This window comes from Sebastes umbrosus, chromosome 4 (genome assembly GCF_015220745.1).
Source record: "Sebastes umbrosus isolate fSebUmb1 chromosome 4, fSebUmb1.pri, whole genome shotgun sequence".
Classification (NCBI taxonomy): domain Eukaryota; kingdom Metazoa; phylum Chordata; class Actinopteri; order Perciformes; family Sebastidae; genus Sebastes; species Sebastes umbrosus.
In genome coordinates, this window is record NC_051272.1 from 8,915,354 (window position 1) to 8,927,587 (window position 12,234).

At 40.6% G+C, this 12,234-nt stretch overlaps 1 protein-coding gene across 2 annotated transcripts; it reads left to right on the top strand.

The window, feature by feature from the left end:
* The first annotated feature begins 384 nt into the window (after positions 1–384).
* Positions 385–12,234, top strand: LOC119486886 (E3 ubiquitin-protein ligase TRIM39-like). Of its 2 annotated transcripts, XM_037767380.1 has the most exons (4): positions 385–512; positions 1,222–2,318; positions 6,884–6,890; positions 10,062–12,234. In XM_037767380.1, the coding sequence occupies exons 2-4, from the start codon at positions 1,231–1,233 to the stop codon at positions 11,715–11,717; spliced, it is 2,751 nt and encodes a 916-aa protein (XP_037623308.1). In that variant the 5' UTR covers positions 385–512; positions 1,222–1,230; the 3' UTR covers positions 11,718–12,234. The 2 variants fall into 2 exon arrangements, with proteins under 2 accessions (XP_037623308.1, XP_037623309.1); XM_037767381.1 differs by lacking the exons at positions 385–512; positions 1,222–2,318; positions 6,884–6,890 and adding an exon at positions 9,254–9,354.

Consider the following 12,234-nt stretch of genomic DNA (forward strand, 5'->3'; position numbering starts at 1 on the left):
TCACAGGACAGCGGCGCTACAAACACATGATGATCTTACAGACCATGATGCATTGCTGTTGATTAAATTAGCTAACAATATATAAATGAGTTAAAATGCAACATACACATTAATGCAGCAGTAATATTAATCCAGAAACATCAGATATAATAGTAAAACACTGACAGGAACATTTTACTGCTCAATCAATACTTTTACTATCAGTACTTCATGCATATTTGGCTCTAAGTAAGGGATTTGAATGCAGGGCTTTTACTTGTAGTGGAGAAAATAAAGGATCAGGTCTGAATACTTCCTCCACCACTCCCTGTTGGCGACGGGCCACTGAGAGGTGGAGCAACACTGAAAGAGGAGAGATTCAGCGTCACATTTCCTGGTATGAAAGTGAAAGTTTGTCTGAGCGACAGCAGAGCTGCAGTCGAGACGAGTCACTCTGTTTCTCTCTAAAGAAACATTCAACTGAATCCAGCAGCTTTTTATCAACAACACAGCAGAATCTCTGCCAAACACTGGTGAGTACACTGACCTACAGAGACTAAATGCACTAACTAAATATAGTTCAAACCAGAATCTGACTGTTTTACATCTGTTTAAAGAATAGATCAAAACAACCTGGAAATGTTGCCAGAAATACTAAACAGAGGTAAACCACAGTGACTGAACTCCGGCTAGTTAAGGTTAGACAGAATACAGTCACAGCTAGCATTAGTTTGAGCTAATTCACAGACCTGTTTCCTGTCTGAACTCCAAACCTCAGCTCTACTCAGACAGGAAGTTCCCCTCAGGGCAAATGTTTCACTGAGGTCCATCGGTGGCCGTGGGGGTTGTGGAGAGAAATTATATTATATATATAATGTCCTGCAGTCCAGAGCAGTAGCTTCCATCTTTTCTTCTGCACATTGAATGTGTCTGATTCTCTGCTCTCTGTATCTTCATCCTCTCTCTCTGATCCTCCTCTTCCTCCTCTTTGTCCAAGCTGGCTCTCTGACTCTAACGCTCTTTGAACAGAGAAGGGGATCTTTATTTTGCTCTGCTCCCTCAGACGCTTCAATAAAACAAATAATAAAGTAAATTAATGGATAAATATATCACAGTAAATTGTAATAAATGTGTTAAGGGCAGGTAAAAAGCAAAATACCAGCCAAACTGACTGTGTGTGTTTGATTTTATTAAACAAATAATCAAAAGAAATGTAATTACAGTTTTGTTTTTTGTCCTCAGAGTGTAGATATGTCTGCTGCCAGCTGTCTGCTGACTGAAGATCAGTTTCTGTGCTCCATCTGTCTGGATGTGTTCACTGATCCAGTCAGCACACCATGTGGACACAACTTCTGTAAAACCTGCATCACTCAACACTGGGATATTAATGTCCCGTTTCAGTGTCCCAACTGTAAAGAGGTTTTCAACACCAGACCTGAGCTGCGGGTCAATACTTTCATCTCTGAGATGGCTGCTCAGTTCAGACAGTCAGCTCAACAGAAAGCCAGCAGCAGCAGCTCAGAGCAACAAGCTGCCAAACCAGGAGAAGTTCCCTGTGACGTCTGCACTGGAACCAAACTGAAGGCCCTGAAGTCCTGCCTGGTGTGTCTGGAATCCTACTGTGAGACTCACCTGGAGCCTCATCTGACAAGGTCATCTCTGAAAAGACATCAGCTGATGGACCCTGTGGAGAACCTGGAAGGCAGGATGTGTACGAATCACGATAAACTGCTGGAGCTGTTCTGTAAGACCGACCAGATGTGTGTCTGCATGCTCTGCACTGTTTTAGACCACAAGACACATGATGTTGTTCCTCTGAAAGAAGAATATGAAGGAAAGAAGGCCGAGCTGGGGATGACAGAGGCTGCAATTCAGCAGATGATCCAGAAGAGACGACTGAAGATTCAGGAGATGAAACACTCAGTGGGGCTCAGTAAGGAAGATGCAGACAGAGAGATAGCAGATGGTGTTCAGGTCTTCACCGCTCTGAAGGAGTCTGTTGAGAGAAGCCAGGCCGAGCTCATCGACACGATCAAAGAGAAGCAGAGAAAGAAAGAGAAACAGGCTGAAGGCTTCATCAAAAAGCTGGAACAGGAAATCTCTGAGCTGAAGAAGAGAAGCACTGAGGTGGTGAAGCTCTCACGCTCTGAAGACCACCTCCATCTCCTCCAAAGCTTCACGTCCCTGAGCGCTGCTCCACCCACCAAAAACTGGACAGAAGTCAGCGTCCGTCCATCTTCGTATGAGGGGACTGTGGTGAGAGCTGTGAATCAGCTGGAGGAGACGCTCAGTAAACAGATGAAGAAACTGCTTGAGGCCGAGCTGAAGAGGGTCCAGCAGTCTGCAGTGGATGTGACACTTGATCCTGATACAGCAAATCCCAAACTCATCCTGTCTGATGATGGAAAACAAGTAAACTTTGGTGATGTAAAGAAGAATCTCCCAAACAACCCAGAGAGATTTGATATTAGTGCTTGTGTCTTAGCAAAGCAGAGTTTCTCTTTAGGAAGGTTTTACTACGAGGTTCAGGTTAAAGGGAAGACTGAGTGGGCTTTAGGAGTGGCCAGAGAGTCGATCAACAGGAAGGGACGAATCGAACTGATTCCTCAGGATGGTTACTGGTCGATATGGTTAGAGAATGACAATGAGTACACAGCTTGTACTAACCCTCCAGTCCGTCTCTCTCTGAAGTCTCAGCCTGAGAAGGTGGGGGTGTTTGTGGATTATGAGGAGGGTCTGGTCTCCTTTTATGATGTTGATGCTGCAGCTCTTATCTACTCCTTTACTGGCTGCTCCTTCACTGAGAAACTCTACCCATACTTTAGTCCCAGTCTTAACTATGGTGGTAAAAACTCTGCCCCTCTGATCATCTCTCCTGTCAATCACACTGAGTAGAACAACCATTTGATTTTCTCCAGAAATATTATCTTTAATTTAATGAAAAATGTATATTATTGGTGATTTAGGGTGTATACATTGTTTTTCCAGATTCTGATCATTATGTTTCATTTCCTTAATTTCCCTCTGATCTCTCACATTGCTACTTACAACACACTGATTTTACAGCACTGATTGATATTATCTAATGTAGTCTAATTTATTCTAATGACTGCATTACCTGCCTTCAAGACTATTAAAATCATCATAAACAATTTATTAATGAATAAGAAACATTTCCATGTACCTTAATCGTATTTTAATAAGGTGTTTTAAGGGTTTTAGTTTTTATAATTTCAAATTAAAGGACAAATTAAGGGATCTCTTGTATGTTCGCCGATGGCAGTGGCCGATGTTTATCTGTTGTGTTTCGTCAATTTTGCGCCGACTAAATGTTGTGTTGGTTATTTGCGGTCGGTCTCTGACAACAGTGACCATCGGCTGATTCAGAGCCAGTAGCTGGACACGACTCTGATGGCGGGCGCCGTGTGCACGTGTGGTTTGGTTACAAATAAAAGTGGAAAAAAAACGTCTGCCATGAGGGAGTATTACTGTTAGAAAGACCTGGACTGTAATAGGACTATGATAATGCAAAGTTCAGAATTTGTTTGTATGAAAGTTCCTACTGTTTATTAGGTTTATAATAATTGTATCACTTAATTCCCACCTTTCTATGAGTATGTAGTGACAGTCAAAATACGCTCCCTGCTGGCTGACTAAAGTAATATCCTAGTAAGCACCAGGGGAAGCAGAGGCTCGGTGGTTGGTATGTGGCTGAGTAGAGGGAGCTAATTCATGTGTTGTTGTGCGTTCATGACATACAGTAAGTGGTTTCTTATTTGCTCTCCTTTGACTCCTATGTAGAAACTGTCAATTTATTCCTTTCTGTGCTTGTTTATCTCGTGCTTCAAAAGTACCGTGCTGTGCTTACAGTATAGGCTAATTAGCATGCTATTGGAATATCAGGCTCTCCATAGTCTTTATTCACGTGCATTGATATTTGACTATATTGCTATATTTCTGTTATAGTATTGTCTACTGTATAGAGTGGTTAAATGTATCTCATGACACATTGCCTCGTGTTCAGGTCATGTTCAGCTCATGTTCAGTCTGTAGGTCATTAAGTGTCATTAATTAAGGCTGAGCTGTATGCCAACACATGTCACTGTTTATTCATTACGTTAATTCAGCTATATAGTATTATGGTAATCAGTGTGTATATTGTACTGAACGAAACGGTTTTACAGTATGTAGTGGTTGTCAGGTTATGTGTAAATGTACAGTATTGAGTTGACGGTGGCTATATTATTAACACAAGAAATACTGCTGTTTAAGTTGCTTATATTATTTAGGTAAATTGTAAGTTACTTCTAGCCCTTTCATGCATGACTTATGATAACCTCAGTCAGTATTTTTTACTAAGTGTTTTTATTCATCTTTAGGCATGAAAAAAAAAAATATTGACTCATTTTTGAAGGAGTTTTTCACATGTCCACTTTTTTGTGCAGCATGCGTTTAAGTTTTCAACTGAAGAACTATGTTTTTCCCAAACCAATGAATAAAATTATAAATTGAGTGAAAACTATAAAATCCTATTTATTTTTAATGCTGCTAAACTAATGTGTTCACATGTTTTAAAATATTCTAACACTGTTCAATGCAATACAAAAAGGTAGAACCTAGCTCCTGATTCCTCAGCCTCTCCCTTCTCTTTTTCTGCTCTTTGCTCCCATCTCCTCCCTTCTTCCCTCATTCAGCTTCTCTCTCTTGACTCTTCAGCCGTTCCCCACCTCCCCCTGCTGAACTTTTTTTTTCAATTAACATTTTCTACAAAAATAACAGAATGATATTGTCCATGGCTCTCCAAATTCTCTCTTTCAGGCTAATTCAGCAATATAGTCTTTTCAGTTTTACTGACTTTTGCATCAGTTCACCAAGTGTATCTTCTATGAAAATTGGCAAAGCACCCAGGGCACAAAGCCACAAGACACTGCATGCAGATGTACTTGGTCTTTCGTGTGCATGCAGCATCATGGCAGGGCATTTGCTATCAATTCAAGACGAAGCCCTTCCTCTGATGACCAGTACATTCTTGATCTTGGATATCTGTGGTATGACATGGACATATTAATTCCTAGAAATTTCTTCATTTCATCTTTTGTCAAGGCCAGATTTTCTTTTCCTTTTTGGAGTGCATACAGGTTTGTATTGTTCACTATTTAATTCATCAGCTGTTCAGGAAATAGACGCATAAAGAAATCTATTGGCTCTGTTCCCTCAACATTCACTTTCCACAATCCTAAAAAAGTAGGCAAGTCTCCATCAAACTGGTTGTCTTTGGTTTTCCAAATATTTCTGTTTTTTTCTGTCCTTGAGCTCTGTCAGGTGGCACATCCTCAGCATCCTCAGCATCCTCAGCATCCTCAACTCCTTCAGCATCCTCAACTCCGTCAGCATCCTCAGCATCCTCAGCATCCTCAACTCCCTCAGCATCCTCAGCTCCCTTAGCATCCTCAACTCCCTCAGCATCCTCAGCTCCACTGTCACTACTGCTTCTATTTGCTGATCTTTCTTTTTCTGGCAACCATTCATCATCACTGCCACTAGCATCATCCTCACTTGACTCGGATGGTATTTGCTCCAACATCCTGTAGGCCTTTCTATCACGCACTGCACTTGAGCTCTACAAAATATAAACACTCAAACTGTTACTCACATAATTGGATTAATCTGCACAAAGTATTGTTTTTGTTACAAAAACTGCAAGTTACAATCTAATAACATAAATACATTGATTTTCAGCCCAAAAAGTTTCTGCAGAGGAAAAATGTTCAAGAACAACAAAGTTGCAGTAATAGTAAGAATTGTAATTGAAATATAAACAGTGATGCCTGATGTCCAATTTAATGGACAGATGATTAATTGAAATTTCCTCCCAACATAAAATCAATACTTTGAAATTTTAACAATTATATTACTCCTAAGATGTTATTTGATGTTACTATATATTTTTTTCCTGCAAGGGTCTCTTGCTATAGAAGGATTGGGAAGATATTCCTGAGCTGCTCAGCATTTCTGGCCTTCCGTCGGCCATCTTGGTTTTGAGGATTTTTTTGTGCAATTTGTAGCACACAGCTCCTATCACTATAATTATACTGGACTAGAATCAGAAGATACCAATCTCGAACAGGAGGCAGAAAAGTTATTTGCAATATCAAATGACCACAGTAGACAAAAAGCTAATAACTGGTATCTTGTATTTTAGAAAATAACAAACAAAATAAAATGAATACCCATGAGTTCAGTATACAGAGAAATTGCACAAAGATGCTTCAGTTTCAACTCAGCAATGAAATATTTCTTTTGTCACACTCAGGGTTTCAACCACTGAGTTGTTACCAACTATTTTTTCTAACTGGGTGCACCCTAATATCAATAACTCAAAATCTCAATTCTCAATATTTGGATCCAACATTCAATGAGTAACAATATTAAAACAATAACCCGGTTCAATATTATCACTTCTGAACTCGTTTCAACCTTACAATTATTCAATATTAACTATTCCAGTAATAGACATTGTTACCAAGGCATCACAATACACCATATCAATAATATGAATATTCAGTCCATTCACTTTAACCAGTGTGATGGTTAACACTCAGTCCTTTCACTTTAACTAGTGTGATGGTTAACACTCAGTCCTTTCACTTTAACTAGTGTGATGGTTAACACTCAGTCCTTTCACTTTAACCAGTGTGATGGTTAACACTCAGTCCTTTCACCGGCACAGGGAATGTGTTTCAGGGAGCACGAAGAGGGTAAATGTTTTCCAAGTCAAGTCAAAAAAGGGGTTAAGTCAGAGTCTGGGGTTTGAGGTTGTGCACGGGATGCTGGGAGTTGAGTGTAAAGGGTGGTGTAGCCGTGTACAGGTTGTGATGTTTACCCTACCGCCGTGGCAGAAGAGGGGCAAGGTTGACAATTCTTGGCTCTGGGATCTTCAATCCAGGATCTAGAGGTCTCGTCTGGGTTAGCTCGCCATCAACTTTGAATCTCTCCAAAAAACCTGACCTGCAGTTATTGACATGGCCAGAATTGTTCATGAATCAATTGCATTTCTGATTCACCAGGAATTAATAATTCCTTTAAGTTCTACAACATATATTCATATAATGTAGCTTTTACAATCAACATATTTTAAATAACCTTCACAGTGCATGAATTACAAATGAAACTGTGGTAAAATGAGACTATCTTAACTTAACATACTTTTTAAATTAAAACACATAATATTACATGAATTATAAATTATACAGTGTAAACCTGACACATTACTATTTCCTTCTCATATGTCTGTCTTTTTATTTAAATCAAATACACTATACCATGAAATAAAACACCTGACAAAACATAACTCATGTTGCTTCAGTATTAAACAGTTCTGTGGCTTTACTAGCCAGAGAAAACATTGAGCAATTAAACACTCTTTATGTCACGTTTTATATTCTTCCCAGTGCAGCTTTAATTCAGTTGAGCTCTACAACAGTTAGCTAAATGCACTGTTCATAGCTTAATGCTAAGTCTGTTAGCTCTGGGCTTTTTCACTTGAACTTGTTAGCTTAGCACTTGTTAGCTTAGCACTTCTTAGCTTAGCACTTGTTAGCTTAGCACTTGTTAGCTTAGCACTTGTTAGCTTAGCACTTGTTAGCTTAGCACTTGTTAGCTTAGCACTTCTTAGCTTAGCACTTGTTAGCTTAGCACTTGTTAGCTTAGCACTTGTTAGCTTAGCACTTGTTAGCTTAGCATTTCGTGGCGCAGCACTTATTTATTACAGCGACTCACCAATTCGGGAGTTTCTCTGTGTCGCTCAGCAGCTTTCAGTGAGCAGGGCCTCTCTCACACACACATCTATGAGCTTATAACAGAGTACAGACTGTTACCATTATGATTTGACAACGTTATATTGTGTTTACAGCTTTATCTGAGCTATATTTGTACCGTTCAGCAGCAGCTCCTCTCCTCACAGCGTCCTCTAGCGTTTGAGCAGCGTATACTGTCTAGCCTGCCTGGGGTGCGGTAAACCTGCGCTCTGATTGGCTAAGGCACCTCTGTGTGTTAACTCTTTGTGACCTGGGTTACAATTAGGTTTATAATAACTGTATCACTTCATTCCCACCTTTCTATGAGTATGTAGTGACAGTCAAAATACACTCCCTGCTGGCTGACTGAGGTAATATCCTAGTAAGCACCAGGGGAAGCAGAGGCTCGGTGGTTGGTATGTGGCTGAGTAGAGGGAGTTAATTCATGTGTTTTGCGTTCATGACATGCAGTAAGTGGTTTCTTATTTGCTCTCCTTTGACTCCTATGTAGAAACTGTCAATTTCTTCCTTTCTGTGCTGGTTTATCTTGTGCTTCAAAAGTACCGTACTGTGCTTACAGTACAGGCTAATGTATAATATGGCACTTTATCACATTTTCTCCACTGGAAGGACACCGTAGAGGGGACTTTTGCTGCGTTTTTTTCAGACATGGGGTTACCAAGGGGGGCCCCCATCCTGAGTCCACCAATGTAATACCATACTGTAAAAATACTCTGTTACAGGTAAGTGGTGGAATGTAACTAAGTACATTTACTTAAGTCCTGTAGTTAAGTACAAATTTTAGGTACTTGTACTTGAGTATCTTTTCAGATTATAATCCTTCATCCCCTTCCTGTCCAGTGTCAAGCACGTATCTCCAGATGTGTTGATGTTGAATGTTTGTGAAGGATGAAGTGTTCCTTTATGTGTTGAGAAAATCCTTCTTAAGCTAAAAAAACTCTTTAAAAAGCCTCTTGGATCAGCTGGAAAATGCATCGTCACAAAGCTTAAAGCAGAGCTGTTTTGTTTGACACCATGAAAGGTTGACTTTTTAGAGATACGTGGTTCTCACAGGACAGCGGCGCTACAAACATATGATGATCTTACAGACCATGATGCATTGCTGTTGATTAAACTAGCCAACAGGATATAAAGGAGTTAAAATGTAACATACACATTAATGCAGCAGTAATATTAATCCAGAAACATCAGATATAATAGTAAAACACTGACAGGGAACATTTTACTGCTCAATCAATACTCTACTATCAGTACTTCATGCATATTTGGCTCTAAGTAAGGGATTTGAATGCAAGACTTTACTTGTAGTGGAGGAAATAAAGGATCAGGTCTGAATACTTCCTCCACCACTCCCTGTTGGCGACGGGCCACTGAGAGGTGGAGCAACACTGAAAGAGGAGAGCTTCTGCGTCACATTTCCTGGTATGAAAGTGAAAGCTTGTCTGAGCGAGAGCAGAGCTGCAGTCGAGACGAGTCACTCTGTTTCTCTCTAAAGAAACATTCAACTGAATCCAGCAGCTTTTTATCAACAACACAGCAGAATCTCTGCCAAACACTGGTGAGTACACTGACCTACAGAGACTAAATGCACTAACTAAATATAGTTCAAACCAGAATCTGACTGTTTTACATCTGTTTAAAGAATAGATCAAAACAACCTGGAAATGTGGCCAGAAATACTAAACAGAGGTAAACCACAGTGACTGAACTCCGGCTAGTTAAGGTTAGACAGAATACAGTCACAGCTAGCATTAGTTTGAGCTAATTCACAGACCTGTTTCCTGTCTGAACTCCAAACCTCAGCTCTACTCAGACAGGAAGCTCCCCTGAGGGCAAATGTTTCACTGAGGTCCATCGGTGGCCGTGGGGGTTGTGGAGAGAAATGATATTATATATATAATGTCCTGCAGTCCAGAGCAGTAGCTTCCATCTTTTCTTCTGCACATCGGATGTGTCTGATTCTCTGCTCTCTGTATCTTCATCCTCTCTCTGATCCTCCTCTTCCTCCTCTTTGTCCAAGCTGACTCTCTGACTCTAACGCTCTTTAGACAGAGAAGGAGATTTTTATTTTGCTCTGCTCCCTCAGATGCTTCAATAAAACAATTAATAAAGTAAATTACTGGATAAATGTATCACAGTAAATTGTAATAAATGTGTTGAGGGCAGGTAAAAAGCAAAATACCAGCCCCACTGACTGTGTGTGTTTGATTTTATTAAACAAATAATCAAAAGAAATGTAATTACAGTTTTGTTTTTTGTCCTCAGAGTGTAGATATGTCTGCTGCCAGCTGTCTGCTGACTGAAGATCAGTTTCTGTGCTCCATCTGTCTGGATGTGTTCACTGATCCAGTCAGCACACCATGTGGACACAACTTCTGTAAAACCTGCATCACTCAACACTGGGATGTTAATGTCCTGTTTCAGTGTCCCAACTGTAAAGAGGTTTTCAACACCAGACCTGAGTTGCGGGTCAATACCTTCATCTCTGAGATGGCTGCTCAGTTCAGACAGTCAGCTCAACAGAAAGCCAGCAGCAGCAGCTCAGAGCAACAAGCTGCCAAACCAGGAGAAGTTCCCTGTGACGTCTGCACTGGAACCAAACTGAAGGCCCTGAAGTCCTGCCTGGTGTGTCTGGACTCCTACTGTGAGACTCACCTGGAGCCTCATCTGACAAGGTCAGGCCTGAAAAGACATCAGCTGATCGACCCTGTGGAGAACCTGGAAGGCAGGATGTGTACGAAGCACGATAAACTGCTGGAGCTGTTCTGTAAGACCGACCAGATGTGTGTCTGCATGCTCTGCACTGTTTTAGACCACAAGACACATGATGTTGTTCCTCTGAAAGAAGAATATGAAGTAAAGAAGGCTGAGCTGGGGAAGACAGAGGCTGAAATTCAGCAGATGATCCAGAAGAGACGACTGAAGATTCAGGAGATGAAACACTCAGTGGGGCTCAGTAAGGTAGATGCAGACAGAGAGATAGCAGATGGTGTTCAGGTCTTCACCGCTCTGAAGGAGTCTGTTGAGAAAAGCCAGGCCGAGCTCATCGACACGATCAAAGAGAAGCAGAGAAAGACAGAGAAACAGGCTGAAGGCTTCATCAAAGAGCTGGAACAGGAAATCTCTGAGCTGAAGAAGAGAAGCACTGAAGTGGAGCAGCTCTTACTCTCTGAAGACCACCTCCACCTCCTCCAAAGCTTCACGTCCCTGAACGCTGCTCCACCCACCAAGGACTGGACAGAAGTCAGCGTCTGTTCACCTTCATATGAGGGGACTGTGGTGAGAGCTGTGAATCAGCTGGAGGAGACGCTCAGTAAACAGATGAAGAAGCTGCTCGCTGAGGCCGAGCTGAAGAGGGTCCAGAAGTCTGCAGTGGATGTGACACTCGATCATGATACAGCAAAGCCCAACCTGATCCTGTCTGATGATGGAAAACAAGTTAAATATAGTGATGTAAAGAAGAATCTCCCAGACAACCCAGAGAGATTTGATAGAGGTGCTTGTGTCTTAGCAAAGCAGAGTTTCTTTTCAGGAAGGTTTTACTACGAGGTTCAGGTTAAAGGGAAGACTAAGTGGGATTTAGGAGTGGCCAGAGAGTCGATCAACAGGAAGGGAGGAATCAAACTGACTCCTCAGAATGGTTACTGGACGATATGTCTGAGAAATGAAAATGAGTACAAAGCTTGTGCTGGCCCTTCAGTCTGTCTCTCTCTAAAGTCTCAGCCTGAGAAGGTGGGGGTGTTTGTGGATTATGAGGAGGGTCTGGTCTCCTTTTATGATGTTGATGCTGCAGCTCTTATCTACTCCTTTACTGGCTGCTCCTTCACTGAGAAACTCTACCCATACTTTGGTCCCTGTAATAATGATGGAGGTAAAAACTCTGCCCCTCTGATCATCTCTCCTGTCAATCACACTGAGTAGAACAACAGTTTGACTTTCTACAGAAATATTCTATATCATTTAATGCAACAAATGTATATTATTGGTGATTTAGGGTGTATACATTGTTTTTCCAGATTCTGATCATTACGTTTTATTTCCCTTATTTCCTCTGATCTCTCACATTGCTACTTACAACACACTGCTTTTACAGCACTGATTGATATTATCTAATGTAGTCTAATTTATTCTAATGACTGCATTACCTGCCTTCAAGACTGTTAAAATCATCATAAACAATTTCTCAATGAATAAGAAGCATTTCCACGTTCTTTAATTATATTTTAATAAGGTGTTTTAAGGTTTTTAGTTTTTATAATTTCAAATTTAAGGACAAATTAAGGGATCTCTTGTATGTTTTCAGGGGTAAATTAAGGATTAATTCTTCATTCATAATGGTACAAAATTGACAGATATTTGGAACATCAACAAAATATGATCATAAATTATTAAATATTAATAAAGCTACAGTGGTTTTAAACACCAGAGAAGAAGAAAA

What these genes read in the sequence shown, in the direction of transcription:
- LOC119486886 (XM_037767380.1), top strand. Translation starts at nt 1,231, where the DNA reads ATGTCTGCTGCCAGCTGTCTGCTGACTGAAGATCAGTTTCTGTGCTCC.